Here is a 27,316-nt window from a genome sequence, read left to right on the forward strand (position 1 = left end):
CGTCTGGGGTGGACCCGTGGCGGTGGGCCCTGCCAGTGTCCCCTGGTGTGTGTTCCCCCTCCCGCTGGCATCCCGCACAGTCCCCCTGCTCTTAGTCCCTGTGCTCCCAGCTACACGTGGAAATGTCAGTGAGTAAATCACGCTGCTTCACCCAGCCTCTACGGGCCGTGGCTCTCTCCCCCCAGAGCCCAGAGCTCCGAACAGTAGCAGTTTCCCTTCGCATGTGTCGTCCTTGGTGAGGGGGTCCTGCTGGGCCGCCCCCATGGGCTCTGGGCCTGCAGCTGGGCTGCCTGTGGGGCCAGACCTGTGACTGCGGTCCTGGGTCTGTGACACGCTCTCGTGCCCACACTGTGTGCTGGCCATGGGCATTTTGACTCGGGGGAAGGTTCTGGCCCAACTGGAAGTGTGAGCCATGCCTGCCACACCCTTGTGCAAACCGCCGTAGGGCTGCCCCACTGCCGCCCAGGGAGGCTGGGTCCCTTTCCGTGTGCGTGCGGGCCACTTGGGTTTCCTCCCCTGGCCGCCGCTTTGCTCAGGGGCCCCCATGTCTTTCCTGGGCTCTGCTCCTCCCAGGGCACACAGGGCCCTTGTTTCCCGCCACACAGGTTGGCAGTGATTCCCCAGGTGGCTGCTGGCCTTATGCTCCGGCGTCTCGTTGAAGAAATCCCGAACTGTGGTCGAGTGCGTGGTACGAGGTCACTTGTCCCTCTTCTGCTGCCTTCTAGTCCGTGCCCCCGGGAGTTGTGTGTGCGCTTCTGACCCTTGGGTCCGTGGTTCCTGGGAAGATGCAGTCACGCTGGTGGCCAGCAGTCTGCCCCCCGGGGTGGGGGCCCAGGCGTCTGTCCCTCTTGCTGGCGCGCAGTACAGGCCCCGGGGGAGCAGTGCGCAGGGCTGCAGACCTGTCCCACGGCCCCACAGCTGGTGTTCCTGCAGGAGCGGGGTCATTCTCCGTTTCTGGGAAGGGACAGAGCCCAGCTTTGTCCTTCAGAAGAGTCTTGGCCATTTGCAATTTACTGTTATAAACAGTAGATGTTAAAAAAAAAAAATTTAAAAAAAATAAATAAGCAGATGTTTATGGCTAGAGCCGGATGGGAATGACACTGTGATGCACTGGGTTTCTGGACTTGCTGTGACCAACACGCTGCTCGTCCAGCATCACGGTGCCCACGGCTCTCCGTGTTGGGAAGCCCAACTCTGCTGCTGTGTTCCCTGGTCTGCGCAGCCCTGCAGCTGAAGGGGTCGGTCCCCGCAGACTGCCCTGGCTTCCGGCAGCGGCGACCAGCCCGGGTTTCCCTGGGGGGCAGCGTGGCGCGGCTCGGCGGCACGGGTCCAAGCTGGGGAGTCCCCGCGGCCTCCTGGCCACCCTGTTGGATGCCCGCACCGACCCCGCTCGCTCAGGCGCTCACGGGACGGCTCCTGGAACAGAGAAGTGCTGCCGTGGGGTTTGATTACAAAGGGTACAAAGCAGGACCCCCGGGCGAGGTCTGGGGGTCCTGGGGTGCTGAGCCGCACGCTCTGTAGACCACAGAGGGTCACCTTCCTGGCACGTCTGAGCTTGTGTCAAGGGGCTGTGCAGTGTCACTGCATCGTCCCTGGGATCACTGGCCCTGTGTGATGTGACAGTCCCCCTTGTGTCGACCCTGGTGTGGCAGGGTGCCTGTGAACCATGTTCTCCCTGCCACGCACCCTGTGGGGAGTTCCAAGGACTCTGAGGCCCCCTGCCCGAACCAGGGAAAGGGCAGACCGACCACCGGACAGCAGATGCCTTCCCCGTGGGTGCCGACACTCCCTGGAGGCCAGCTCTCTGGGATCGTCCCGTCCCTGGTATTCCAGCCTTTAACACGGTCGTAAGTGGCGTCTTTTTATTATCATGGTTAACACAGAATGTGTTATTTGTTCCAGGGGCACAGGTTTGTGAGTCATCCGTCTCCTACAACTCAGCACTCACCGTGGCACACGCCCTCCCTGACGCCCATCCCCGACGTCCACCCCTACAGCCCCCCACCCCCTCCCCTCCAGCAACCCTCCGCTGGTTTCCTGAGATGAAGAGTCTCTTATGGTTTGTCTCTCTCTCCGGTTTCGTCTTCACTTTCCCCTCCCTGCCCCACGATCCTGTCTTGTTGCTTGAGTTCCTCCTGTCAGGGATACCGTGTGGGAATTGTCTTTCTCTGACCGACTTACTCCACTCAGCGTCATACCCTCTAGTTCCGTCCACGTTGGTGCAAATGGTTCGGGGTTTTGTTTTGTTTTTTCGATGGGTACGTAGTACTCCGGTGTGTGTGTGTCCGTCTGTCCGTCCGTGTGTACACAGACACCATGTCTTCAGCCATTCGTCTGTCGATGGACATCTAGGCTTTCCACAGTTTGGCTGCTGTGGACGTAAATGGTGTCTTTTTCAGTCAGGCCAGCATCGGGAGCGCAGAGAAGTGCCATCAGCCTCGCTCCCCAGGAACCTGCTCCTCCCACCTGAGCTTCCTCCCACCTTCTGTGGTCCCACCGCTGGGACTTCGCTCCTAGGGTCTCCCACACGGCAGAGAGGCGAGCAGGCCCGCAGCCTTCATCCCCACCTCTGGGTTTCACAGACCTGAGCGCGGCTGCTGGGCGGAGGCTGAGCTGCTCAGGGGGTTCGGTGTGAAAAGGAGCCTCTGTCCTTGGGGAGCTTCTGTCCTGATGGAGGGACCTGACAGCCGGGTCGGGAGGAAGCACGGCAGAAAACCGGGCAAAGAGCAGCCAGTGTCGTGGCTGGGCAGGCCTCGCTGAGGTGGTGCTGTGAACGAGTGAAGGCTCATAGCAGTGAGCCTTGCAGATACCTAGAGAGAAAAGCAAGTGCCAAGGCCCTGGGGCACGGCTGTGGCTGAGCCATGAGGAACAGTGGACAGGACACAGGAGGACCTTGGCGCTCAAGTGAAGCTGGGAGCCGGCAGGTGGAGCGGGTCTCGACCAGCATTTTTCCGAGGGCTGTGGTGAGCTGCTGGACAGGCAGAGGGGTGCCCGTGAGCGGAGTGAAAGCCCAGCCTCTGCCCCAGGGATCTGCGCCGTGAGTGCGGGGTCGCAGGGAGACAGAAAGGGGCTCAGAGAACGCCTGTGAGGCTGGGTTTGGGCAGCAGGAGGCCGAGGTGTCTGTGAAGCTTCCCAGGGTCGGGGCACTGAGCAGAGGAGGGTCAGGGTAGGTCCAGGCCAGAAACATACCCTGGGAGGTGGCCAGCGTGTGGGGGAGGCCTGCGGGGGACATACAAGTGTGGCCAGAAGTCACCCCGGACGGGAACGGGGTCTCCTCACACGGTCTCCTCGGCGGGCAGCCCGGTTCCGCTCCTGGCGAGCTGCTGCTCGGGCCTCCCATGGCCAGCCGGGCCGGATGCCTCCTCACGCGAGCCCACCCCTGGCAGACGTGGAAGAAGGGACCGGGGCGCTTGGGCTTTGGGAATCTGAGGAAGGGGAATTTGAGTGCGAACCTGAGGTTTCCAGCAGCTGAAGTCACTTGGGGAGGCGCCTTTCTTCCCAGGGTTTTCTTCCTTTTTAAAGAAGATCTGAAGTCATCTCCACATCCACCACGAGGCTCAAACCCGCAAGCCAGAGGTCCAGCCGCACGTTTCCCAACGGACCGGACGCCTCTCCTGTCTGCGCTCCTCTGGCTGTCATCTCCACACGGGCGGTCACGCCGCAGACTTGCCTGCGCGGCCAGTGTGGGGCGCGGAGGGCGGCCAAGGGGGCTCCACTGGTTTCTCTCCCTCGTGTCCTCCTGGCTGCGGGCTGCTGTCCCATCGGGCACGAGTGCAGAGATTGGGCGTTGGCCACTCTCGCTCCAGACTCCTGACCCCAGGCCCCTGCTGCCCTCAGAGGGGTTTTCTTGGAAAGCGTCTCCCTCGGGCCTGTGTCCTGTCTTCCTGGGCGGGGTCCATCCGCTCCGGGTCACATGCTGGCCCCACGTGGCCCGCTCCTGTGCCGCTAGGAAATCGCTCAGAATGTTCTGTTTATGAGTGAGGGTCACAGCAGTGAGCCAAGGGTACCCCCGTGCCCCTGGTAACCCCAAACCTTATGCAGACCCATAGAAGGCTTCTCCGGGTCCACCACCTTCTACGGACGCCGATCCCGCGTCGGAGCAGCAGAGAGGCCTGGGAGGCGGCGGCTCCCGGGGGGTCTAGGACAGGCTGGTGCAGGGCTGCACTGTGTGCCCCCAGGACTCCGCGCAGGCTCAAGCCCGTCTGGGTCCCACTGTGGCCGGCTGCGGGGGTGTGGTGGGGGCGAGGAGGCAGGACGCTGTGACTTTTCTCCTCCTTCCCTGGCCCAGAGCGGTTTCTCATTTTTTCAGCTCACGTTCATAAGTTCACCCTGACATGACAGGCTCTGTCAGAGTGAGGAACGGTCATGTCTGAACGGGGGTGGGGGGGCCCTGCGGAAGAACACGGCTATACACTAGGCCCTCTAAGTAATTATGTAATTCAGCGACTGAGTGGAAAATAGGTTACATAACAAAAATTGGAGACTTTTTTTTTAGTTAAAAAAATTAAAGATTTGAAGGGTGCCTGGGTGGCTCAGTGGGTTAGAGCCTTTGTCTTTGGCTCAGGTCATGATCTCGGGGTCCTAGGATCGAGCCCCGTATCAGGCTCTCTGCTCGGGGGGGGGGCCCTCCCTGCACAAGCTGCCTCTCTGCCTTCTTGTGATTTCTCTCTGTCAAATAAATAAAATCTGTAAAAATAAAAAAATTGAGAGAGCAAGCGAGCGCATCGGGGGAGGGGTGCAGACTCCCCCAGGAGCATGAAGACCAGGGCGGGACTCAATCTTGCATCCCCGAGATCACGATCTGAGCCGAAACCATGAATCGGACGCCTCACTGACTGAGCCAGCCAGGCACCCTGAGACCCAGAGGCTGACGTTCTCCTGGAGCGGTAGATGGCCTGGAGGACCCATCACCCAGGACGCCCAAGGCGCAGAGCATGCGCTCGCCCCCGGAACCCGCCTGTGCTCAGAACAGCCTGCCCGCGCGCATTCTCCAGCCCAGACCCGGCGTGAGCCACAAAACCAGTCACAGTGAGTTTTAACAGAGCAAAGGGAGTGTGTCAGCTTGCTGGAGTGGAATGAGTTCCCGGCAGCAGCGTGAGGTCTGGCCGCCCCCGCCTCCGGAAAGAACAGCGGTCCGGACAGGACAGCGCGTGGTCAGAGCCGTGGATGCGGCGTGTGCTCCAGCACACACTAGAGACGACCACAGAGACAACCAGCACGGCCCCTGCGTGAGGACCCGCCGGTGCATGAAACAGGACAGAGAAAGTGGACGTGGAAAGCACACCGACGTGTGTGGGACACGCATCTGCACAGCAGGAGGAGAGGCTTCTAGTTAAGAAACTAGAGAAGAGAGCAAACACAAAGGAAGCAGAAGAAAAAGGAAAATCAGCAAAATAGAAAAAAAAACCCCAAAGTTAGTTCTTTGGAAAGATCAAGAGGCTGACAAACCGACTGTCACACCAGCCAACACAGAACACATGTCACCAGAATCCCGCAGGAGGGGATGGCGCCACCCTCCTCCCCACACAGGAACAAGCACCCGCGAGCCGGTGCTGGAGGCCAGGAGTTAGACCCCAGCTGCTCTGGGCCGCCGAGCTGCTTCCTCCTGGAGGAAGCCTCTCCCTAGCCCACTCCTCTTGCCAGAGGTGCCCTCGTTCCTTGGCTCCCAACGTCCCTCCCGTAGATGCCAACACCAGCAGCTGTAGGTGAAGCCCCCCTCCCCCGGCCCACCACCTGCCCCTGGAGACCCCCTGCCACTGTTAAGGACCTTTGTAATGATACTGGGTCCGCCTGGAAAACCCACAGCAGTCCCGCTGTCTAGGCCTGCGCCCCTTTCTGCTGTGTGTCTGGACACGGTCGTGACTGTAGGGGTCAGGACGGCTGCCCCTCCGCCCCGAGCATTTTGCTGTCACAGTTTCTGAAATCACAGTGACCCGCGGGATGCTCACCTCTAAAACCAGGAGCGAGGCGCGGCCGGTCTGGCATGGTGCTGGCCATGCTGTGAGGCACCAGGAAGCCACGGAAATGGCTACAGGCTGGGAAGGAGAAAGGAGAAACGTCCTTACTCACCAGGGAGCTGACCCTCCACCGGGGAGCCGACCCCCCAAGGAGCTAATCCTAGAGACCCAGAGACACCTACAAAGCCAGCACTGGCAAGTTCATTCAGCCAGGTCCTGGGACACCAGATTAGGAAAAACAAAATCCACTCCATTTCCACGTGCTGGGAACAGCTGTTCACGTAATGAAGAGGGTCCCGTCCATGGCGGCACCAAACTAAAGATCCTCCGAAAGTACCACGTCGAAAACAGCTCAAGATTCATGAAGATCTAAGTCAAGGGGAAGGTGCCCCACACCCCTCCATTGGAAGATCGCTGTCATCTGCTGTGAGGCACGTGGAAAGCCTGAGCCAGAGAAAAGCCAAACCAGCGGGGCAGCTTGTCAAAACCAACCTCTGCATTCTAGGAGGCCCTACGGCCCGTGCGGAGGCCAAGGCCGGGCTTGAACCCCCAACCCAGAGATGGAGACCCAAGGTGACGTCAAAAGTCTGACGCTTCACTGACTTAGCCACCCACGTGCCCCATTTTTAAAAAAACGGCCGAGCCACAGACTGGGAAAAATGCTCCCAAATATTATACCTGATAATCCACACTCTTAGGAGACAAGGGAAAAGCCGGCCCACCTTGGAGAGCGCACCCTGGGGAAGGCAGCGCTGAGAGCCGCCCGGCGAGGGATACGCAGGGCTCGTGCACTCTCCGGGGTGTGCTGTGGGACCGGAGCAGCCGGCTTAGCCCCCGCGGCGCTGCAGCTGGCGGTGGGGGGAGGGGGGATGAGCTTGAGCCGCAAGCCGGGTGCAGGGGTGACTTAAAGTCTCATAACCGTCACACCTAAACACGCGAGCCAGCAGCTCTCCTGGAAGAATTTGCCCAAGAGGCCGGAAACCCACGTCCGCACCGAGAGCCGTAGCTGAAGGCTTGCTACCAGGTCCTGGCAGCCCCAGACAGAAGCGCCCCCACGGCGGTCGGCTCAGTGGGTGGAAGGAGCTAGTGGCGGCCCCTCCCTGTCACCCACCCCCCGGGGACACAGCACTGTACATGCTCACAGAAAGCCCGCTCGCCGGCCACGGGCAGACACACCAGCGTCGTGCTTGGGCCGGCCCCGCCGCGCTGACTGGGACCACCGCAGGGGAGGACTGTCGGGGCAGGCGTCGCACTCGGCAGCACCTTTCGGGAGCTCTCAGCCCAGACAGCAAAACTGAGGCAGACCAAGGAGGGAAACGTATCAAAAAGCAGCGGCCAGCCGGGAAAGCCACACGCCTCGTGGGCGATCGGAACAGAAACGCGCAGTAGTGCTGGGCGACCCCAGGTCAGAAGTAGAGCAGAGGACGACGTGGGGCGTGCGGGGGTCCGTTCCGCACAGACCTCAGCACAGCCCGCCTCTCGCGGGCTCTGGTTCCGGCCCAGACGCGGCCGAGCCGCTCGCTCTGTCCAGAAGAGCACACATGGGGCGCCGGCCATGGAGCCAAGCTGCTCTGGGGGGAGCCGTGCTCCGCGAGGGACCAAGACGTTGTCCACCTCGAGGCTGGTGGGCACGGCCCCTGGTGTTCCCCATGGTGCTTCAAGAGCGTCACATTAAAGTCCACGTGTGAGAGTGGCCCAGAAACCCCAACATCCTGAGGACTCCTGCTTGGTGCTGAGTGACCCGGGAAACTGCGATCCAACGAACTCTTGCCAAAAACGACGGAGAGCGCGGCCAGGTGAGCCCCAGGACGGAAGGACACCCCCCGCCCCCCCCAGGAAGGACTTGCATCCAGACTGACTTTCTTTAAGAACACAGATCGGGCTGACCCATCACCAGAAATCGGCAAGAGACATACACGCCCTTCACGGGACAGGACAGTCCCCCGGCTGACAAGCCTCAGGGGCCACAGTCCCACTGGTGTCTGAGAAGCACAGGACGAAAGCCAAAGTCCACTCACCTTTGGGGCTTGGGAACAGACAGGATGGTGCTGGGCAGGGCACCCCTGGGCGTCAGGAGGTGGGGACCCACTAACCGCTCGGGAAGTCCAGCTTTACCTGCCAAGAAGACACACACCTGGGTCCCAGCAAGTCCACGGAGGACCCACAGGCCCGTGGCACAGGGCCCGCGGGCAGTAGGTGGGTGAGCGAGGATGTGGGGACGGCTGTGTGTCCAAGCTGCCTGAGTCCCGTGTCACATGAGCAGCCAGGACTAGGCTCGCGTGGGACCCCTGTCCACACGATGATCGGAAGCACATGAAACCAGACGCCTTGGGGAGAGCCTCGGTGGCCAGCTCCCTGAGTAGCCAGGGCAGGGAAGGACCTGGGGTCGGGGGTGGAGTGTGGGTGTTGCTATGGGGGCAGCCATGTGGGCCCAGCCGGGTTCACAGAGAGAGCCCTGTCCCTCCACACACCCTCCCTCCCAGCCCTGGCCCTGTGCAAGGCTCGCGGGAACGTGCTGAGTCGGCACCTGGGGCTGCGGTAACCCGTGTTTACCTGGTCAATTTCTGGGCGTGCACGTTCTCTGGTAGATCTATAATTTCTCAGAACAGAGGCTGAGAACCGACCTGGAAATCAATCAAAGCTCAATAAAGGGAGATAAAGCCGTCCCCCATGCCCGGCATCAGGAGCCGTGGGCCAGGCAGGGGTGAGGCAGGAGTGGGGGAATGGAGAGGGGTGCAGCGGGTCCCCCTGGCCCTCTCTGCGGGGCTGCGGACCTGCCCCCTGGCCAGGAGGTACACTGGAGAGTCTCCCAAGGCTCCCTGAGCCCTGCCCCTCCTCTCGAGGGGAGCCTGGCTGTGCCCTCATCTGTCGGCCTCTGCTGAGGACCCTTCCCCCTGGCTGTGCCCGCTGTGCCCAGGGCGGGTGGATGAGGGTGCACAGGGCTCGCCCTGCTTGAGGAGCAAGGGGCCGTGCTAGCTGTCAACCTTCTTCCTGGCCTGACCTGGGACTGACCTCAGGCCAGGCTCTGGGCAGCCATCCTGTGCAAGAGCGGGCTGGTCAGGGCCCCACGGGAGCTCTGGAGGACAGCCTGGGTCCCAAAGAAGGTGGAGGTTGGTCCTGCAGCCACAAGACCAGGCGCCCAAGGCCAGGCCTCCCTCCACTCTCCCAGAGAGGGCAGCGCTAGGGAAAGCAAACACAAGGGGGCCAGGGACCCTGCCCTGGGTTCCTAGAAGAGGATAGGGGGGGAGGAGGGGTGACCAGACACCAGCTGACCCTGAGGTCTCAGAAGCTGAGGCTGGGCAGGGCCCCAGGGAGGCCTGATGAGGAACCCACCCAGGCTGTTAGGAAATGGGCAGGGGGAAGGAGGGGGGTGGTCAGTGTGCCAGGCCCATCTCCCACTTAACTCCCACATGGCCGTCTGCTGAGTGGGAAGTCCCCCACAGCTGCCCAAGGGACCCCCCACCCAGGGGCAGAGTGCCAGCCAAACCTGAAGGTGGCTTTGGGGTGAAGGAAGCCCCCCAGCCTCTCCCCTATGCCATCTGTGTCCTGGGCATTTGGGGCTGACGCTGGGGGCCGGGCTCGAGAGGGTTAATGGCATCGGGCCAGCAGGGCTGGGCTGGGCTGGCCACAGGGCGCTGGCGGCCCCGGCAGTGGGGAAATCAGAGGACAGGAGCGGCCGGCCCCAGCAGACGCACCAGCTTGCAGCCCGCCTGTGGTCTGTTCTGCATGCGGGATGGCCCTGACTGGAGGTGAGAAGCGCTTAGGGCCCCAGCCCCTCACTCTGGGGGTAGCCAACCCTGTGCCTCCGAGGCCCGGGGCAGCCCTGCAAGGGCCCAGCTTGGGGTGGGCTGACAGCGCCGGTGCTGCCGCAGGGTCGCCTCAGGGTGTGCCCTCGGACACCCTCTAGCCACCTCCTGTCTGCTTCCGGGGCCAGTCCCCTCAGGCCCCCCCGGGGACCCCTCCCTGGGCTGGACTGCTGCCCCCGCAGCCCCTCAAAGGCCTGGCGTGGCCTGTGCAGGTGGGTGTGGGGAGCCTCCTGCACTGCCTCCGGCCCTGCCTGGACAGCCCACACCCTCTGAGGGCAGGGATGGCCCCCGACTTGGTGGGCAGCCCAGTGTGTGATGCAGGTTTTGGGGTGACATTGGGGTGGGACCCAGCGCCCTCTGTCCCGAGACACCCCTGACCGCTGGTGAGTTGAGGGTGCGGAGTCCCCATCTGCCCTGAGGCAGGCACCGTGCTCCTCTCCCGGCACGAGTGCTGAGACATTCCTGGACCCAAGGCACAGGCTCCTGGGAGCACGTGAGAGGGTGCCCCCCGCCCTAGGAGCCTCACTGCAGCGGCGCCCGCCCGCCCACCGGTCGCTCTCAAGGGCAGGAGCACATACCCCACTCGGGCCTCCCGTCGGCCCACCTGCCAGCACAGCCCAACTTGAGTGTCCACGCTGGGACACGCACGGCCACACAGCTGAACAGCCAGGCACCCCTACCCGCAGTTCTCTCCAGAATGTGCGTCGCTACCCCAGCGGGCCTGCAGGGTGGAAAGGGCTGTCAGTTCCGAGCCGGACCACGTCCCAGTTGTCCTAACCGGGGCTCTACTTCCAAACGAGGCTGGGAGAGCACAGTTCTGAGCCCCTACCTCTGTCCCAGCTGCCAGCACCCCAGCCTCTCTTGGTCACGTGCTGCGGTCCGGGCGCCGAGTTCCTTGACGCAGCGTGTGGGCAGGTGGCGGCCCTCGCCCTGGGGCTCAAGTCCTCTGGCCCCTCTCCCTGCAGGAGGCCTGGTCCTGGCCGTGCTGCTGGTCTCGTGGGTGGCGCTGGGCCCCTGCAGCCCGGAGGGAGTGGAGAACGGGGCCCCGGGGGCCGCCGAGAGCCCGCAGTGCCCAGCTGTGTGCACCTGCGGCCACGATGACTACGCGGACCAGCTCAGCGTCTTCTGCAGCTCCCGCAACCTCACGCGGCTGCCGGACGGCATCCCGCACAGCGCCAGGGCCCTGTGGCTGGACGGCAACAACCTGTCCTCCATCCCCACGGCCGCCTTCCGGAACCTCTCCGGCCTGGCCTTCCTCAACCTGCAGGGCAGTGGGCTGGTGAGCCTGGAGCCGGAGGCGCTGCTCGGCCTACAGCGGCTGCGGCACCTGCACCTGGAGCGGAACCAGCTGCGCGGCCTGGAGGCCCGCACCTTTCTGCACACGCCAGGCCTGGCCTCGCTCGGCCTCGGCAACAATCTGCTCGGCCGGCTGGACGAGGGCCTCTTTCAGGGCCTGGCCGGCCTCTGGGACCTCAACCTCGGCTGGAACAGCCTGGCCGTGCTGCCCGACGCCGCCTTCCACGGCCTGGCCGGCCTGCGCGAGCTGGTGCTGGCGGGCAATAGGCTGACCTACCTGCAGCCCCCACTCTTCCGCGGCCTGGCCGAGCTGCGCGAGCTGGACCTGAGCAGGAACGCCCTGCGCAGCATCAAGGCTGACGTGTTCGTCAAGCTGCCGCGGCTGCAGAAGCTCTACCTGGAGCGCAACCTCATCGCCGCCGTGGCCCCCGGCGCCTTCCTGGGCATGAAGGCGCTGCGCTGGCTGGACCTGTCCCACAACCGCGTGAGCGGCCTCCTGGAGGACACCTTCCCTGGCCTGCTGGGCCTACATGTCCTGCGCCTGTCGCACAACGCCCTGGCCGGTCTGCGGCCGCGAACCTTCAAGGACCTGCACTTCCTGGAGGAGCTGCAGCTCGGCCACAACCGCCTGCGGCAGCTGCCAGACAGGGCCTTTGAGGGCCTGGGCCAGCTCGAGGTGCTGACGCTCAACGACAACCAGATCCGGGAGATCGAGGCGGGCGCCTTCACGGGCCTCCGCAGCCTGGCCGTCATGAACCTGTCTGGAAACTGCCTGCGGACGCTGCCGCCGCAGCTCTTCCTTGGCCTGGGCCGGCTGCACAGTCTGCACCTGGAGCGCGGCTGCCTGGGCCGCCTCCGGCCGCATGCCTTCACCGGCCTCTCGGGGCTGCGCCGCCTCTTCCTCAAGCACAACGGCATCGCGGCCGTGGATGAGCAGGGCCTGGGCGGGCTGGCCGAGCTGCAGGAGCTGGACCTCACGGCCAACCAGCTCACGCACCTGCCAGGCCAGGCGTTCCAGGGCCTCGGCAAGCTGGAGTACCTGCTGCTCTCGGGCAACCGGCTGGCGGCGCTGGCAGCCGACACCCTGCGGCCCCTGCGCCACGTCTTCTGGCTGGACGTGTCGCACAACTGCCTGGAGGCCCTGCCCGAGGCCGACCTGCCCCAGCTGCGCTACCTGAGCCTCCGGAACAACTCCCTGCGGACCTTCACGCCGCACGCCCCTGGCCTGGAGCGTCTGTGGCTTGAGGGCAACCCCTGGGACTGCGGCTGCCCGCTCCGGGCCCTGAGGACCCTGGCCCTGCAGCAGCCCAGCGTCGTGCCGCGCTTCATGCAGGTGGCGCTGGAGGGCGACGGCCTACCACCTGCGTACGCCTACAACAACATCACCTGCGCCAGCCCCCCGGGCGTCTCGGGGCTGGACCTGCGTGACGTCGATGAGGCCCACTTTGCTCACTGCTGACTGAGGTGTGGCCTGCCCCAATGCCACCCTGTGGTCACCACGGCGGCCCCCTCTGCTGGTGTGGGCACCGCTGCCACACAAGCCCCGGCCCCCCCAGCTGTCCCTCATTAAAAGCCATTTGACAGGGCGCCTGGGTGGCTCAGTGGGTTGGGCCTCTGCCTTCAGCTCAGGTCATGATCTCAGGGTCCTGGGATCAAGCCCGGCATTGGGCCGGCTCTCTGCTCATCGGGGAGTCTGCTTCCTCCTCTCTCTCTGCCTGCCTCTCTGCCTACTTGTGATCTGTCAAATACATAAAATCTTAAAAAAAAAAAATAAATAAAAGCCACCTGACACACTTGTGTGACCACAGGAGTATAGCTCTGGCGATGCGGGGGAGGAAAGCTCAGGCCCCTGCCCCCGCCCCATGGCCCTCCCGGGACACCCGCCTGTGCCAGAGGGGTGGGAGCTCCTCCTCCCGTGGTCCAGAGCCCCAGCACCTCAGCTGTCCTCTTTGGCCACATTCTCAGAGGCCCTGATCCTGGGAAGCCGGGCAGAGCCGGGCGGTCACTGCTCGTGCCCAGTGTGAATGTGGGTTCTCGCTGCCAGACCCCGGCCGACACCCCCCCCCCACCCCCAGGAGCCCTTCCCCTGCCCTCTAGTTCTACTCCAGGAAACATCTGTCCACAGTGCACCTGAGCCCCCATCATTGCCCCCCCTCCCAGCAGGGGGTCGCCCTGTCCCTTCTGCCGACATTCCAACCTCTTCCCTTGGGGAGGGCGCCACGCTGTGCCCTGTCCCACTGCACCGCCCAGCCTCCCTGGGGCGCTGCATGTCACTCCTGGCTCTGCCCTGGCCCTGTGGTGTGGAGGGTGTGGAGAGCGACTGGGGACGGGCCGTCCGCTGCGCCAGGCTGAGCCTCCCCCGACGGCATGGATTTCTCCGCTGTCACCAAGCTCTCCACACACTGACCCCAAGCTCGATCCAGGCGTCTGCAGGGGCCCACAGGCTGGCCCCCGCTAAGGCTCTGGCGGCCCCAGGACACAACGCTCCGGAAGCAGCAGAACCATAACTGCGGCAGTGGGACACTTTTAATCGTGGGTTCCTCTGAAGTTAAGTCTAATGCCTCACAAGACGCTCCCCGCTGTCCCGGCATCGCTCACGATGGCACTGGCGGGAGGCGCTGAGAACAGCAGACGCCCCTAGGATTTCTCCAGACGTGTAGGTGTTGGGACCCACATGGAGCCTTGGCTGCGAACAACAGCCCGGCCGTGGGTCCGGGGGTGCGCGTGCCGTCACCTGAGAGTTCAGCCACCAGGACCCCACACCTTCTCCCGGGCCCTGCCACCGGCCTGCCGGACAGAACCACCCACTGTCGGCCGCTCTACCGCCCAGAGGCCCGCATGGCCACAGCCTCTGCTTAGGTCTGAGCGTGCGCGGCCAGAGACGCGAGAGGGGGCTGCCTTGGTCAGGAGAGCCGAGCAGGCGCCTCACTCAGAACCTTCTGGGCTATGGAGGAGAGCGCGGGGAAGGCGGGACTCTGAGGGAAGTCCCTGATGAAGTCTCGACCTTCCTCCAGGCTCCTGGTGAGCTCAGGGTCCAGAGGCACAGAGCCTGCGAAGGGGTAGGGCAGGGGACGGGCTGTGAGGGTGGCAGAGGGCCAGGGGCCAGCTCCCCAGCCCCAACCCACAGGGGCTCCCGCGGGCTCCCGCTCGTGCCCACCAGCTGCGGGGAGCTCAGACCCCCGGAGCAGAGTCCAAGCGCCAGCCCTGCTGTGCTCACCCAGGAAGGGGACTCCGGTGAGTCTGGCCAGCTCTGCCCCGCCTCCCCGGGAGAAGACGTTGGTGCACTCCTGGAACGCAGATGTGCGGCCCCCCGTAAGGAACTCCTCACACACTCCAGGGACAGACCCAGGAGTGTTCTCGCCACCCAAGGCACACCTGACCACCCCTGGGCCCCGCAAGGGCTGGTGACCACTCGAGTCCCCACGACTCACTGTGCAGTGGGGACAGACGAAACCACTCATGTTCTCCACGATCCCGACCACCTGCAGCCCTGTCTTCCTACAGAAGGTCAGCTCCCGCCTCACGTCCCCCACAGACACCGCCTGCGACCAGGCAACAGAGGACAGCAGTCACCGGGCGGGTCAAGAGCCGGGAGTCGTGCCAGGTCCCCGGTGAGGTCGCGGACGGTGCTCGCGTGGTACCTGTGGCGTGGTGACCACGAGGGCCCCCAGGGGGCCATAGGGGCGCAGCGCCTCCACAGCAGCCATGTGCTCATCAGAGGTCCCCGGGGGCGTGTCCACAACCAGGTAATCCAGCTGTCCCCAGGCCACGTCAGACACGAACTGCTTTATCAGCGCTGCAGAGACCCAGGGGTCTCAGCGAGCCCCTCACCTACAGCCTCTGCAGGTCCCGGGTCTGTCTCAACGGCCGTAGAGCAAGCCACTCCTTACGGAGGATAGCATGAGCACCACGTGGGCCCCACAAGCACGTCCCTCTTTCCGGATGTGGGGCCACCCCTGCCACCTGAGACTTCTGCTCAGACCTGAGCCAGGAGCTGTGATCCTCCTGGGGAGAGGGTATGTGCCTGGACGCAGGTTCCCCTCCAGCTTCTGCAGCAGGAGAGACGCTGACCCACGGCAGCAGGTCCCGCATGCAGCCCCTCCCCCCGCCAATTACACGGCTTAGTGGGGCCCGGTGTGGCCTCAGGTCTGAGCAGAACCCTCCCCGCTCAGGGACTCGGATGGGGCCGTTGACAACCGCACAAGGTTCCTCCTGCTCTTAACTCCCACGCTGGCCTGATCGCCTGGTGAGCAGCAGAACCGTTCTGCAAGTAACTGGCTGTTGGGGTCTCTGGCTTTACCCAGTAACCCTGGGGAGGGGGGCCCGAAGCTCCCGCAGGACTTTCTGACTTTTTAATGGAGCACCGCGGCGGCAGCTGGGGAAGCAAGAGGGCTGGCTGTGCCGTCCCACACCCGTCATTACCGTTCTTCTTGGGGCCCCTCCACACCACTGCCTCGTCCGGGCTCTCCAGCAGGAAGCCCACAGACATGAGAGAGATGCTCTGCTCCTGGTCCACAAAGACGGGGACCCAGCCACTGTCACACTGGTGCACGGCCCTGCCCTGCGCCCGAAGCATGCGGGGGATGCTAGGGCCACACAGGTCCACGTCGAGGATGCCCACCTGCAAAGAGGCAGGACGTCCACGAGGGGCAGGAGCAGCGGGGCAGTCGGTGCAGGCGCCGGGGTGGGGTGCTCACCTTCTTGCCCGCGTGGCGCAGGGCCAGGGCCAGCTCCGTGGAGATGGTGCTTTTCCCGACCCCCCCCTTTCCCGAGAGGACGAGGAGGATGTGCCGGACACCTGCCAGGTTTCCAGGCTCTGGTCAGGAGAAAAGGGGAGGAGGACAGAGAATCCACCTCACACCAGATGCTCTGGGAGGCTCACTCCGAAGGCTCACCAGCCCCTCCTGCGCCCCCAATTCCAAGACCTGCTCCTTTGGCGGAACGGAAGCAAACACTCCCCAGCTGGAAGGTCTTCCGCAGGCCGGCCCCAGACCTGACCTCCTAGCAGATGGCTGTCCCAAACCGCCCCCTCCACTGTGAGCACGTGTGAGCTGCGCCCCCGCAGCTCACGCGCACCTGGGTGGGCCACAGGAACCGGGAGGCTGCAGGGTCCCAGCTGATCCCAGTGGGAAACAGGGCCATCTTCACAGGTTGAGGTGTGCTGTGCTGGGGCAGCCCTGCCCCCACTCATAGGATTCAGGTGTGATGGCCCCCAGGTGCCCAACCGCTCTCCTGGGATCCCTGGTCTCGGGTTCTCAGGAGGAACGTTTAGAGCTCCAGTCACTTCAGGGCATGGAGCCACCTCTCTGGCTCAGACCATGCCCTGAGCCCCAGGCACACACCTGCGTCACTGGCCACTCGACAAGCGGCCCCAGGCCCAACAGCCAGTGGCTCTCTGTGGACCGCGGACCACTCCGCCCGGGTCTTCCCTCCTATGAGCATAACATGTCCCTGAAGAAACACCAGGCCCAGCCCTAACGCGCGGGGTTGCCATCTGCACCCACACAGCCGTCAGTCCCCCTGCAACACCCTAACGTTCTTGCCTCTTACCTCTAACCCCGCCACGGGCACCTCTGCCCGACCTCCCCACCGCCCTGCCCGCGAGCCTGGGTCCCTGGGGGCTCCACAAAGGCTGACCTGGTCCCGACCCTCCTCTAGACCCTGCCTCCAGCGACGAGCGGGGACGAGGTGCGCGGGGCACCGGGCCGGCTCGCGGCAGGGACCGGTCGCCGACGCCGACAGCACCCCCGGCGCAGCCCGCCGCAGCCCGCCGCACCCGCCCGCACCCGCCCGCGCCGTGCTGGACCACCGCTTCCTCACAGAACCGACACACGCGGCGCGCAGGCTCCAGCCGCGGCCCTGCGGCCCCCAGCCCCCGACCCCAGGCCCCGGGGCGCAGCGAGACGCGGCTGGTCCCCGCCAAGCACCCTGCGCGCGCCCTCTGGGCGCCGACGACACCCCCTGAACGCCCGGGGCCGCGACCGGCCGCGGCGCACCGGAGCCGCCCGTTCGGAGCACTCACCCGCCGCCTCCGCCGCCTCCGCCGCCTCCGCCATTCCTCCCGCCGCGCCGCACGGCCTCAGTCCACCGGCCCAAGCCCCGCCCCCCGCGCAGCGCCCTCCCCCGGCCGTCTTGACAGGCGCACTCGCGCTCCACTCAGCCAGTCACATCCCACGCGATGTGCCCGCCATGAACCGGAAGTGGGCTCACTTCTGTGTCAGTCCCTGCCTCGCCCCGCGTCCAATGGGCACACGGGTCCTGTCGCCGACTGCTTGGGAGGTGACCAATGGGGAGGTGGAGCCAGGACCGACAGTTCGAGCAACCTTTCGGCAGGATGCATGTGCCGCGCGGCCCGCCCCCTGCCCGCAGCCCCGAACCGCCAGCGCCCAGCAGCGCCCGCCAGCGGCCGCGGGGCCAATGCTGCGCGGGGGGCGGGCTGCGGGGCGGGGATTGTTTACGTCTCGCTCGGGAGCGGAAAGTAGGTCACGGCCGCCCGGCGGAGCGCGGCGGCAACCGAGCAGTGGCAGGTGAGCGGCGGCGGGTGGCGGGCGCGGCCCCCGGCTCCGCCGCGCACGGCCACCGCGCTCGCAGGCCTGGCGGGAGCGCTGGCGGCGCGAGGCCCCGGCGCGCCTTTGTTCCTGCGGGCGGCGGCGCTTGGGGGGGCCCGGGGCTCGGCGGGCGGCCTCGCCGCAACCCCCGCGACAGCGCGCAGCCGGAGACCCGCGCGGGCCGGGCCGGGCCGGGGCACGCCGCCTGCCGTGCGCTGCTGCGCTTCGGTCACCTGCGCCTGGCGGCCGGGGGCGGTGCCTCGGGGAACGGGCGGGGGAGGCACTCTGGGTCGGGGGGCATTCCCGGAAGGCAGCGTGGTCCCGGGAGAATGCGGGACGGCAAAGGCATTCCGGGCGAAGGGCGGAAGCGGGCTCGCACCGGGGCCAGGCCCTTGCGGCTTGGAGGAGCGCGGAGGAGCGGGATGTTGCATGTTGTCTCCGTAAGGCAAGGCCGAGCAGTTTCCAGATGGATTGAGACTTGCTTCCGTTCTTAAGCTCTGCTTCCAGAAAGTCGGCTCGGCTGTAATGAGTGAAGTGGGAGGAGCCAGAGGAAGGTGGCTCCGGGGATGGAGAGGGCTCAGGACATGGTTTGGAGGTGGTGCTGGGCGTGTGAGGGTGTTCAGGGTGACTGCCATGGGTCTGGCATGAGGAACTGGGAGGCTGGAGATGCCATCTGTCACACTGGACGACAGAGGAAGAGCCAGACGAGGTTGGAGGCGCCCGAGGGACGGCTGGGCTCCGCAGGCTGAGCTCCGTCCCGCTGAGATAACGCGTTTGAGAGTCATGGGCATGTGCGTGGTGTTCCTCACTCTCTGCCTGGTGCTCATCGAGGTGCCTGCATGTTGGAGGGAGGGCTGAGGGCGGGAAGAGTCCCAGAGCTCTCCGTCCGCATCCACAGGGCTTAGGCAAGCTCACATCTTTGGCCGTGGCCAGCACAGCTGGCTGAGGATGGAGCACAGGAGCACTGCCTCGTGTCTTCTCTGCTCAGAGCCTGGGTGTTCCTCCAGATCCTGTCCACCATGGCCAGGCGTCCTCGGAGCAGCAGAGCTTGGCACTTTGTCCTGAGCGCAGCCCACCGAGACGCAGATGCCCGGGCTGTGGCTCTGGCGGGGACCACTAATTGGGGCTACGACTCGGATGGGCAGGTAGGTCCTGGTGGGGGATGTGGGCATGGATGGACTAAGGGGCAGAGGCACCCAGGGCAGGCAGTACCTGAGCCAGGACTGAAAGACAAAGATACCCCCGAGGGCAGAGGATGGGCCAGGGAGGCCCTCCTTTCCCCTGGTCAAGGACCCATGTGGCCCTGGGGTGACAGGACCCCAGAACAGATACACCTTCTTTAGGTTTTTCTCTCTGGGGCACAGAAGTTGTTTTCTTTGGTTAGTTCAACAAAAACTCTATTCCACTGATCTAACCAGCATCCTTTTAAAGCAGCTTGGCATGTGTGCTCCCAGACGTCATCTCTGCCTGTATGAGTATATGCTTAGTGTTTGTGTACATGTACTTAGAAAGAGGACTTGGAATTTTTAGAGATCAAAATGCCCGTGCCTTCCCACATGCAGCGGCTCCAGAGCTCAGGGAGGCCAGGGGTCCCGCAGAGGAACAGCTGGATGCCCCCATCGTGGCAGCCACGCTGCATAGCCGTTGTGCCTGTTGCTGGAGGTGGGCACTGCAGATGGCTTGACAGAGCGCTCAGACCAGGGCAAGGGTTCAGTTCTGCTCTGAGTCGCCTTGGCTGCTTCCGGCAAGGGTGATCCTTGGGTGACTGGGCTCTGCCGTGTCCTAGCACCCCATGTTATTGCCCTAGCCCTGGCGGGTGTCCTGGGAGGAAGCAGTTGTCTTCTTGATAGTGTGACGGTGGCTGAATCCCGTGGGACCGCCACCCCCCGGGGAGAACTGGAGGCAGAGTCCAGGGCCCCTTCCGAGGGCCTCCCCAAACTCCCTGCCCAGGCCAGTGAGAGGCCTCGGCCTGCATTCCTGTCACATCGCCAGCTCCCCCGACCACGTGATCTGAGCAATCCATTCTCCCGCCAATCTCTGCCCGGCCAGCTCATCGCTGGAAGATGCAGGTGGTGTTGGGGGCCTAGGGCACAGCATGTGACGCATGCCTGTAGCTTGTCTGTCACCTAATGGGCGGGGAGTCCTGGGTTGTGTGGGTCGGTGCGTCACCCCAGCACCTTTGACTCTGGCTCTGATGCTGGTCCTCTGGTTGGTGGTGGGCAGCTGCCCCCTCCCTGTTGTGCTGCTGCGCAGGGGCTGGTCGAGTGGACCCTGGGACTCAGGTCTGTGACCTTGGCATTTGACAAAACGGGAAGGGGATGGACGGCCTGATGAGCAGTGGGCCTGCCTTCGCTTTGGGGGAACAGCATTTTCCATAAGGGGCGGGGGGGTGCTTCAGGCATTCTTCCTGTCTCTTGGTGGCATCTGTCGATGACTGCGGCTTCTGACCTCCTGGGCTCCATCTCTGCCGTGTGGCCGCTCCGTAGCCTTGGGTGCCGAGAAACAAGGGGCAGGTTTTTCAGCCTCTAATGGGAGAAAGCAGAGCTGAGGAGCACAGCATGGGAGGGAAGGGCTGGAAAGGCCTCTTGGAAGCGCAGTCTAGGTGCATCGAGGCCACCCCCACTGTAGGAGACAATGGACACAATGGGGGGTTGGGCAGGCCCCAATGTGGGCTGTGAGCCTTACCCTCAGAGCAGCAGGATGCTGAGGCAAACCAGGCCTTGCCCTGGGTCTGTGCAGGGACAGAGGGCATTTTGGGGGAGGAGCTCATGGAGGCCAGGAGAGCAGGGCGCAGAGGGTGGAGCCTGGCCAGGATGCCAGCCTGCGTTCTTGGCCTGGCCAGTGAGACCCCAGCCCCTTGCAGTTGGGTCCAGAGGGCCCTGTCCTCAGAAGAGGAACAGCTCCGTGCACAGAAGGCATCTGTAGTGTTAGCATATCTGACTGGTCTTCTGGTTGGCTCTGGGCTATCATCGGGCTCCCAAGGCATGGAGCACACGTCATGAGGATGGGGCCCCTCGGGCAGAGGACAGGTCCCTATGGAAGGTCTTGCTGCGGCAGCACTGCATGTATGCGCACGGGACTGCAGTGCCCTGAGCTCAGGTTAGGAGCCACCCATTCTGTGATGACCAGAGGGCCATGGCCCAGAACAGATGCAGGGGCTCTGCAACAGGAAGGGGCCGAGAGTCTGTCCTGTGCTCCCCTGCTTCAGGACGGCTGGAGGAGGAGCTGGAGCCAGCAGCCCCACCTGACTGGTTGTCAGCGGGGCGCCCGGTGACCCCCGGTGGAGCCCTTGAACCCATTCCCAGGAAGGCGGGGGAGGTGTCCAGGGCCACTGGGGTGGCACTGGACAAGGGTGGAGAGTCCCAGGGAAAGCCTTTGGGGCCGGATCTGCAGGTGCTTCCTCGGGGCGTCAGTGCCATCGACCTGCACGTGGTGGCAGCGGAGGGCAGGGGGCACGCCAGGCGGGAGCAGCTGGTCCTTCTCTTGCAGCACAGTGACTCCGATTCCGACCCTGAGTCCCCCACCCTGCCACCGCCCATCCCCAGCGCCGTGCCTGTGACTGGGGAGTCCTTCTGTGACTGTGACGGCCAGAGTGAGGCCTCCTTCTGCAGCAGCCTGCACACAGCGCACCGTGGCAAGGACAAGGACTGCCGTTGTGGGGAGGAGGACGAGCGTGAGAACCGGGGGAGGACACAGGGCGTGGGGCACGGGAAGCCGGCCTGCATATCCTCCAGCCCTGGCCTCCTCCGCTCCTGCAGATTTTGACTGGGTGTGGGATGACCTGAATAAGTCTTCGGCCACCCTGCTGAGCTGTGACAACCGAAAGGTCAACTTCCACATGGAGTACAGCTGCGGCACAGCGGCCATCAGGGGCACCAAGGAGCTGGGGGAGGGCCAGCACTTCTGGGAGATCAAGATGACCTCCCCGGTCTACGGCACCGACATGGTCAGTGGCCAGCAGGCTGGCGGGAGTGGGGCTGGCAGGTGTGACCCCAGGCGCCCAGGCCCCAGACACCCTCTGCCCGCCCCACTCTTCCCAGATGGTGGGCATCGGCACGTCAGACGTGGATCTGGACAAGTACCACCACACATTCTGCAGCCTGCTCGGCAGAGACGAAGACAGCTGGGGTCTCTCGTACACGGGTATGCGGGGCCCTGAGGGCAGGCAGAGGATGGGGGAGGGGGTCGCAACCCCAAGGCAGCAGGGCTCACCCCATCGCCTGCCCCCCAGGTCTCCTCCATCACAAGGGCGATAAGATGAGCTTCTCGTCAAGGTTTGGCCAGGGCTCCATCATTGGCGTGCACCTGGACACCTGGCACGGGACGCTCACCTTCTTCAAGAACAGGAAGTGCATAGGTGAGGGCAGACGTGACCTTGACTGGTGCCTGCAGGGTGTGGAACTGCAGCCCCCACCCAGGCGTCCCAGCAGCTGGTCCCTATAGGAACCGGAGGTCCTGGGTTTCCTGGGGGGTGGGGCCACACCAGGGGCAGTGGGAGTCTGCACCCTGCAGGGCCGGCTGGGGACTCAAGTGGTGCCCTCCACCCCCCCAGGCGTGGCGGCCACCAAGCTGCAGAACAAGAAGTTCTACCCGATGGTGTGCTCCACGGCGGCCAAAAGCAGCATGAAGGTGATCCGCTCGTGCGCCAGCATGACCTCCCTGCAGTACCTGTGCTGCCACCGCCTGCGCCAGCTGCGGCCTGATTCTGGGGACACGCTCGAGGGGCTGCCCCTGCCGCCCGGCCTCAAGCAGGTGCTGCGTCACAAGCTCGGCTGGGTCCTGAGCATGAGCTGCGGCCGCCGCAAGCCCCCAGCACCATCCCCCGTGGCCACCTGCGCAAGCGGCCCCGAGCCCCGGCCCCACCCACGGAAACGCTGCCGACGGACCTGACTGCTTGCCGGGGGACGCGGCCTTCCCTGGGCCTGGGGCCGCCTGCTCCACGCCCCTTCAGACAACTCCAGAGGGCAGACTCACACCCAGGGCAGTCTTGGCCAGTATGGGCCCCTATGGCCCCAGGAGCATCAGCCTTTGGTGTCGTGCAGACAGGGCCAGCCCGGCTCTCCTGGACTGACTGGGCCGGAGGACATGGGCAGAGGCAGCCCCCATGCTCGCTCCCAGCCCATTTGTGTCCTTCAGCTGCTCGTGCATGTTGTCAGCTGCTGTCCCTCCTGTCCCAGGCCGAAATGACCCTAATAAACTTAGACTCTACATGATGCCTCTGTGGTGGCCAGAGGAAGGGTCAGGGCCGAGGCCTGGGGCTCCCGGCTGCCCAGGGCTCTCTCTGTGTCGCGGCCAGCTGCATCCTGGCGCCTGCCAGGAGAGCCAGCCCGGTTCTCTTTCCTCTCCCGGTACTGTTTTATTGCCTCTCAGAACATGCCGCCCCCAAGTCTCCCCGTGACTGGTGTTTGTTCCCCCTTCCTGACCCCAACTGGGCCCCAGCTCTGTGGCCAGCATGTCCGGGACCCAGGGCAGGGGAAGTTCACCCCTCCTCTCCTGCCCATCCCAGTTACCCTAGAATGTTTTGGCCGCCCCACGCCCTCCCACCTACCCCAAGAGCAATGCTCTGTTCCCTCCCCCTGCCAATTGGGGTGGGGTGGAACACGTTCTGTCCTGCTGGTGAGACAGGGCTCCTTCCTATCCCACAGACGTAGTCAAGAGCTCAGATCCAGTAGGAGCTCGGGGTTGGTGGTGGTCAGGAAGCGGCAGATGCGGCGGGAAAGATCAGGCCCCACCCTGCGGGGCCGGCCAACACCGCCAGTCTTCACGGGGAGGTCCGCCAGGAGGGCCAGGCGCTCCTGCTCCGAGCTGCAGCTCATGTACGCCTGTGGCGGGCACAGTGATAAGCAGGGCAGCTCTTGGGGCCCTAGCTCCACAGCGACAGGCAGGGGCTGGGGGACCCACCTGCTGCAGAAGGCGGGGGGAGGGGAAGGCAGTGACAATGGCATCGGCCACAGCAGGGCTGACACGGTGGAACTGCCTGATCTGTCGCCACCAGACCCCCCGCAGCCCTGTGCCATCTCTTGCCACGCGCTCGCCGGCTGCCCAGCGCCCAGCCACACAGAAGGAAAAGGCACAGGAGTCCCGGTACTGCCTACATGGAGAAGGATGCAAAGAAGGTTCTAGAGCCCTCACGTCTTCGGAGCACCCTGTCCTCCCAGCTCACAAAGCCCTCGGCTCTCTGCTACCAAAGACACCAGGGAGATTCCACCCACCCAGGTGCCCCTGTCCCCTCCCCCAGCCACAGTCACAAGTCTGGGTGGGGGGCACGCACTTGAGTGGGCGCTGAGCAAGGGCCCTGGTGAAGGCGCATATGTTCTGAGTCAGCTCCTGCCAGGAGGCCACCAGCAGCACATCCAGATGTGCCCAGAGCTGCAGGAGGACCAGGGCCTGAGGATGTGAGCCCACCGTTTGGGTCAGACAAGGTCACCCCTAGGGGACACCGAGCTGAGACCAACCCCACATGCTGCTCCAGGACCAAAATGGGCTGCTGGGCCTTGGAGAGCAGCCCAGGCACCAGGACCAAGGGCAGAACCAAGGGCAAACATCCCACCCCATTCCACCTCACCTGACAGGCCCTCACCTCTTCCACCTTGGGCCAGCTGAGTGTCACTGGGGCACAGGCCACTGCTGGACTCTCTGGCTGCTGCACGTGCTGGCTGCTGGGCTGCTGAGACCTGAACAAAGGTGATCATCTCTCTGGGTCCCCACACCCCATCACTCCTCCGGGGCCCCCCCAAGAAAGGGAATTAGCTGGGTCATAGTCAACCCCTGGGCTCCCACTACCTCTCCCCCGAACTCCCGCATCCCAGCCAGGCCTACTAAGGGCAAGAGAGTGACCAGTACCACAGGTAGGCATCCAGCCCGATGACAGCCAAGTGGGGGCCGGTGGAGCTCTCAGGACAGACCCAGGGCACGGAGCAAGATGGGCCACAAGTCTGCAAGCCGAGGTTTAACACGTCTGTTTCTGCAGCTGGCAACATGGCAACTGCGTTTGCATGCAAGGAAGTCGGCCTGAGAGTGGCTCAGTGGTCCGGGGGAGAGAAGGACACAGGCTTCCGACCACAGAGCACAGCTGTGTGCCTCCTGCAAGGCCGAGGGACCTGGGAAACCCACAGTGCCTTCCAGGCACCTGCAAGAGGGGCCCTGACCCCTCATCCTCCACTTCTGCCTCTCCACCCCAGCACCCAACCACCTAGCATTCTGCAGGTGTGTGAGGAACCCTGAACCACCCACACCCAGACCCGCACAGAGTCTAAGCCAACGCCTGCCTCGTCACTCAGCTTACCGGAGAACCTCCCCTAACCTGGGTTTTACTCTCCAGCAGCGGCCCCAGTCTGCTCCCGGCCAAGAACCCACCTGGCTTCCCTAGCTCACCCACATCTCTGCCCCAGGCCGCTGCACACATCCTGTCTAGTCCCTCTACCCTAGAGTAGGGAACGGCAGCTGGCGGAGCAGCTCCCCCAAGCTGGGGAGCCCAGCCCCTCCGCCTGTGGGAAGGACTACTGCGCCCCGCCCCTGCGCACCTGAGTCAGCTGCAGGAGGCCCTGTAGAAACTCCTCTGGCTCCAGGAGCAGGAGAACCTGTTCCTCGGCAGCCCACACCTCCGAAGGCACCTGTGGGGACATGGAGAGACAGTGCTCCCCGCCCCCCACCTCACAAGTCCCAGGGCGCTGCCTGGGCCCAGTGGCTCAGAGGCTCTTCGCCATAGCCAAGCCCAGACCCTGGCGAAACTGCTCTACAGACAACCCTCGCCTCATCCCCCGCCAAGTCCAAGACCAGTTCAGGTCCGTGGACACGAGCCCTGCAAGTCGCTGGCACCCCTTGAGCGCTCCAGCTTCTAGCTGACCGCTCTCAAACCCCGCAGGCATGCGTGAAGTTGCAGGGAACAAGCACTCAGGCCAGGGGTGCACTCCGCAGCCCCGGGACACTCACAGTGCGGGGACAAGGGTCCGGCTTCGTTCTGGTCCACCTGAGGCTCCGGGCCGGGCGCTGGGGTTCGATGTGGTACTCACAGCCCAGGGCGCCCAGGGCCTCCAGCAGGACGTCGGCACCAGCATCTTCCAGAAGGGCTGCGATGAGCCGCAGGGACACGGCTGTCACCACCGCCCGGCTGCGGAGAGCGGACCCCGGCCTGCGCCCGGCCGCCTCCCCGGCTGGGAAACCGACTCCACTCCGGCGCGGAGGGCGGCCTCGGGGATGCCGCCGGCGCCCCCCCGGCTCCCCCCCGCACCTGGGTCCACGCGCACCGCCACGCGCCGCAGGGCCCTCTCCGGCCGCAGAGCCTCGGCGGCCGCCCTGCGCTCCTCCGCCACCGTCCTGCACTCCTCCACCTGCCCGCGGGCCTTCGCGCCAGCGGGTCCCTCGCCGTCCGAGTCCGAGACCTCCCACGTCGGAGGCCGCCGCCGGCCCCCGCCCCGGGCCCCTGCCCGGCGCCAGCATCCACCCCGCCCGCAGCCCTCCCGCGCCATCGCTGGCCCGGCCTCCACTGAACTTCCGCCCGCACCCGGACGCTTTTCCGATGGACACCGGCCGCTTCCGGCGGAGGCGCGGCTTCCGGTCGGGGCGCGGGCAAGCCGGGCGCCGACCATGGCGCGCAAGAAGGTGCGGCCGCGGCTCATCGCCGAGCTGGCCCGTCGCGTGCGGGCCCTGCGGGAGCAGCGAAACCGACCGCGCGACTCGCAGCGCTACGCCCTGGACTACGAGACGCTGACGCGGCCGTACTCGGGCCGCCGGTTGCCGGTGCGCGCCTGGGCCGACGTGCGCCGGGAGAGTAGCCTGATGCAGCTGCTCAGCCGCCTGCCACTCTTCGGCCTGGGCCGCCTGGTCACGCGCAAGTCCTGGCTGTGGCAGCACGACGAGCCATGCTACTGGCGCCTGACGAGCGTGCGGCCGGACTACACGGCGCAGGTGCGTGCGCGCGGGTGCCCCGGCGTCCCGGCCGCGGGGTGGGGGCGAGCGCGCGCTCCGAGCCGACGCCCTGTGTGCTTGCTTTGCAGAACCTGGAGCACGGGAAGGCCTGGGGCGTGCTGACCTTCAAAGGTGAGGCGCTGGGGGCGGCCGTGACCCTGACCCCTACCCCAGCCCGCCCCGCACGTGCGCTCAGCCCGGGCCTTCTTCCCCAGGGCGGACGGAGAGCGAGGTCCGGGAGATCGGGCAGGTCATGTACCACGACTGGCGGCTGGTGCCCAAGCACGAGGAGGCGGCCTTCACCGCGTTCACACCGGCGCCGCCGGAGGACGCTCCGCGCTGCGTGCCCTACCCGCCACTCCTGCGGGCCATGATCCTAGCGGAGCGGCAGAAAAGAGGGGACGCCTGCACCGAGGAGCCCATGCTGAATCTGGAGCAGACCCGAGTGCATCCCTGGGACTACCCTGCGAAACAGGAGGTGAAGAAAAAGGCCAAGGCCACGCCAGTCTAAATGCCCCAGGGAGGGCGCGGGCCCCGCTTTGTGAACGAAGACGCCTTTGCGTTGCAGCTGGGTCAGCACCCTGGGAGCATGGAGCCAGACCCTGCCCCCGCGCCTTTGCTCTGGGCGAGCAGGCCCCCGGGGTGGCGGGGCTGGCAGCGCGGAGCCCCAGGCGCTGGCGCGGGTCGCCTCCGCGCTCCGTGCGGCCGCTGCCGGACTCGGCCGGGAACCGTGTGCGCGCGCGAATAAAGGCAGAACCGGAGCCCTGGGTTGTGGTTTTCTTTGCGTTTGGGGTTGCGCAGC

General features: G+C 65.1%; 6 protein-coding genes and 1 long non-coding RNA gene across 11 annotated transcripts; 3 read left to right on the forward strand and 4 right to left on the reverse strand.

Moving 5' to 3' along the window:
• Positions 1 to 1,848: 1,848 nt before the first annotated feature.
• Positions 1,849 to 4,301, reverse strand: LOC122896021. The gene is made up of 5 exons (XM_044233954.1): positions 4,079 to 4,301; positions 3,671 to 4,032; positions 3,453 to 3,512; positions 2,585 to 2,810; positions 1,849 to 2,371 (listed from the first exon to the last, which is right to left on the reverse strand). The coding sequence occupies exons 1-5, from the start codon at positions 4,299 to 4,301 to the stop codon at positions 2,349 to 2,351; spliced, it is 894 nt and encodes a 297-aa protein (XP_044089889.1). The 3' UTR covers positions 1,849 to 2,348.
• Positions 4,302 to 4,667: 366 nt separating this feature from the next.
• LOC122895822 lies at positions 4,668 to 10,740 on the reverse strand. Its single transcript, XR_006382318.1, has 6 exons — positions 10,593 to 10,740; positions 10,342 to 10,484; positions 8,511 to 8,581; positions 7,976 to 8,072; positions 5,949 to 7,251; positions 4,668 to 5,340 (listed from the first exon to the last, which is right to left on the reverse strand). It is a non-coding gene; the product is annotated as an uncharacterized LOC122895822 (long non-coding RNA).
• IGFALS (insulin like growth factor binding protein acid labile subunit) lies at positions 9,570 to 12,684 on the forward strand. Its single transcript, XM_044233555.1, has 2 exons — positions 9,570 to 9,706; positions 10,729 to 12,684. The coding sequence occupies exons 1-2, from the start codon at positions 9,691 to 9,693 to the stop codon at positions 12,516 to 12,518; spliced, it is 1,806 nt and encodes a 601-aa protein (XP_044089490.1). The 5' UTR covers positions 9,570 to 9,690; the 3' UTR covers positions 12,519 to 12,684.
• Positions 12,685 to 13,567: 883 nt separating this feature from the next.
• Positions 13,568 to 17,104, reverse strand: NUBP2 (nucleotide binding protein 2). 2 transcript variants are annotated; one of them, XM_044233309.1, is made up of 7 exons: positions 17,082 to 17,104; positions 15,757 to 15,875; positions 15,482 to 15,680; positions 14,701 to 14,855; positions 14,491 to 14,601; positions 14,277 to 14,346; positions 13,568 to 14,108 (listed from the first exon to the last, which is right to left on the reverse strand). In XM_044233309.1, exons 3-7 carry the CDS (start codon positions 15,633 to 15,635, stop codon positions 13,963 to 13,965), a joined length of 636 nt encoding a protein of 211 aa, XP_044089244.1. In that variant the 5' UTR covers positions 15,636 to 15,680; positions 15,757 to 15,875; positions 17,082 to 17,104; the 3' UTR covers positions 13,568 to 13,962. The 2 variants fall into 2 exon arrangements, with proteins under 2 accessions (XP_044089244.1, XP_044089242.1); XM_044233307.1 differs by lacking the exon at positions 17,082 to 17,104 and adding an exon at positions 16,136 to 16,465.
• A 413-nt stretch (positions 17,105 to 17,517) lies between these two features.
• SPSB3 (splA/ryanodine receptor domain and SOCS box containing 3) lies at positions 17,518 to 22,815 on the forward strand. Of its 4 annotated transcripts, none has more exons than XM_044233350.1 (7): positions 17,518 to 17,586; positions 18,596 to 18,752; positions 21,097 to 21,280; positions 21,366 to 21,553; positions 21,648 to 21,750; positions 21,839 to 21,964; positions 22,160 to 22,815. In XM_044233350.1, exons 2-7 carry the CDS (start codon positions 18,627 to 18,629, stop codon positions 22,495 to 22,497), a joined length of 1,065 nt encoding a protein of 354 aa, XP_044089285.1. In that variant the 5' UTR covers positions 17,518 to 17,586; positions 18,596 to 18,626; the 3' UTR covers positions 22,498 to 22,815. The 4 variants fall into 4 exon arrangements, with proteins under 4 accessions (XP_044089285.1, XP_044089283.1, XP_044089282.1 ...); XM_044233348.1 differs by having other exon boundaries at positions 17,526 to 17,586; positions 18,615 to 18,752; XM_044233347.1 differs by having other exon boundaries at positions 17,569 to 17,586; positions 18,506 to 18,752.
• Positions 22,816 to 22,943: 128 nt separating this feature from the next.
• Positions 22,944 to 26,225, reverse strand: EME2 (essential meiotic structure-specific endonuclease subunit 2). Its single transcript, XM_044233345.1, has 8 exons — positions 25,838 to 26,225; positions 25,540 to 25,676; positions 25,131 to 25,220; positions 24,451 to 24,542; positions 24,188 to 24,281; positions 23,879 to 23,994; positions 23,509 to 23,698; positions 22,944 to 23,429 (listed from the first exon to the last, which is right to left on the reverse strand). Exons 1-8 carry the CDS (start codon positions 26,223 to 26,225, stop codon positions 23,259 to 23,261), a joined length of 1,278 nt encoding a protein of 425 aa, XP_044089280.1. The 3' UTR covers positions 22,944 to 23,258.
• MRPS34 (mitochondrial ribosomal protein S34) lies at positions 26,194 to 27,275 on the forward strand. The gene is made up of 3 exons (XM_044233355.1): positions 26,194 to 26,514; positions 26,604 to 26,646; positions 26,730 to 27,275. The coding sequence occupies exons 1-3, from the start codon at positions 26,194 to 26,196 to the stop codon at positions 27,023 to 27,025; spliced, it is 660 nt and encodes a 219-aa protein (XP_044089290.1). The 3' UTR covers positions 27,026 to 27,275.
• Positions 27,276 to 27,316: the final 41 nt, after the last annotated feature.

This window comes from Neovison vison, chromosome 14, assembly GCF_020171115.1.
Source record: "Neovison vison isolate M4711 chromosome 14, ASM_NN_V1, whole genome shotgun sequence".
NCBI classification, from domain to species: Eukaryota; Metazoa; Chordata; class Mammalia; order Carnivora; family Mustelidae; genus Neogale; species Neogale vison.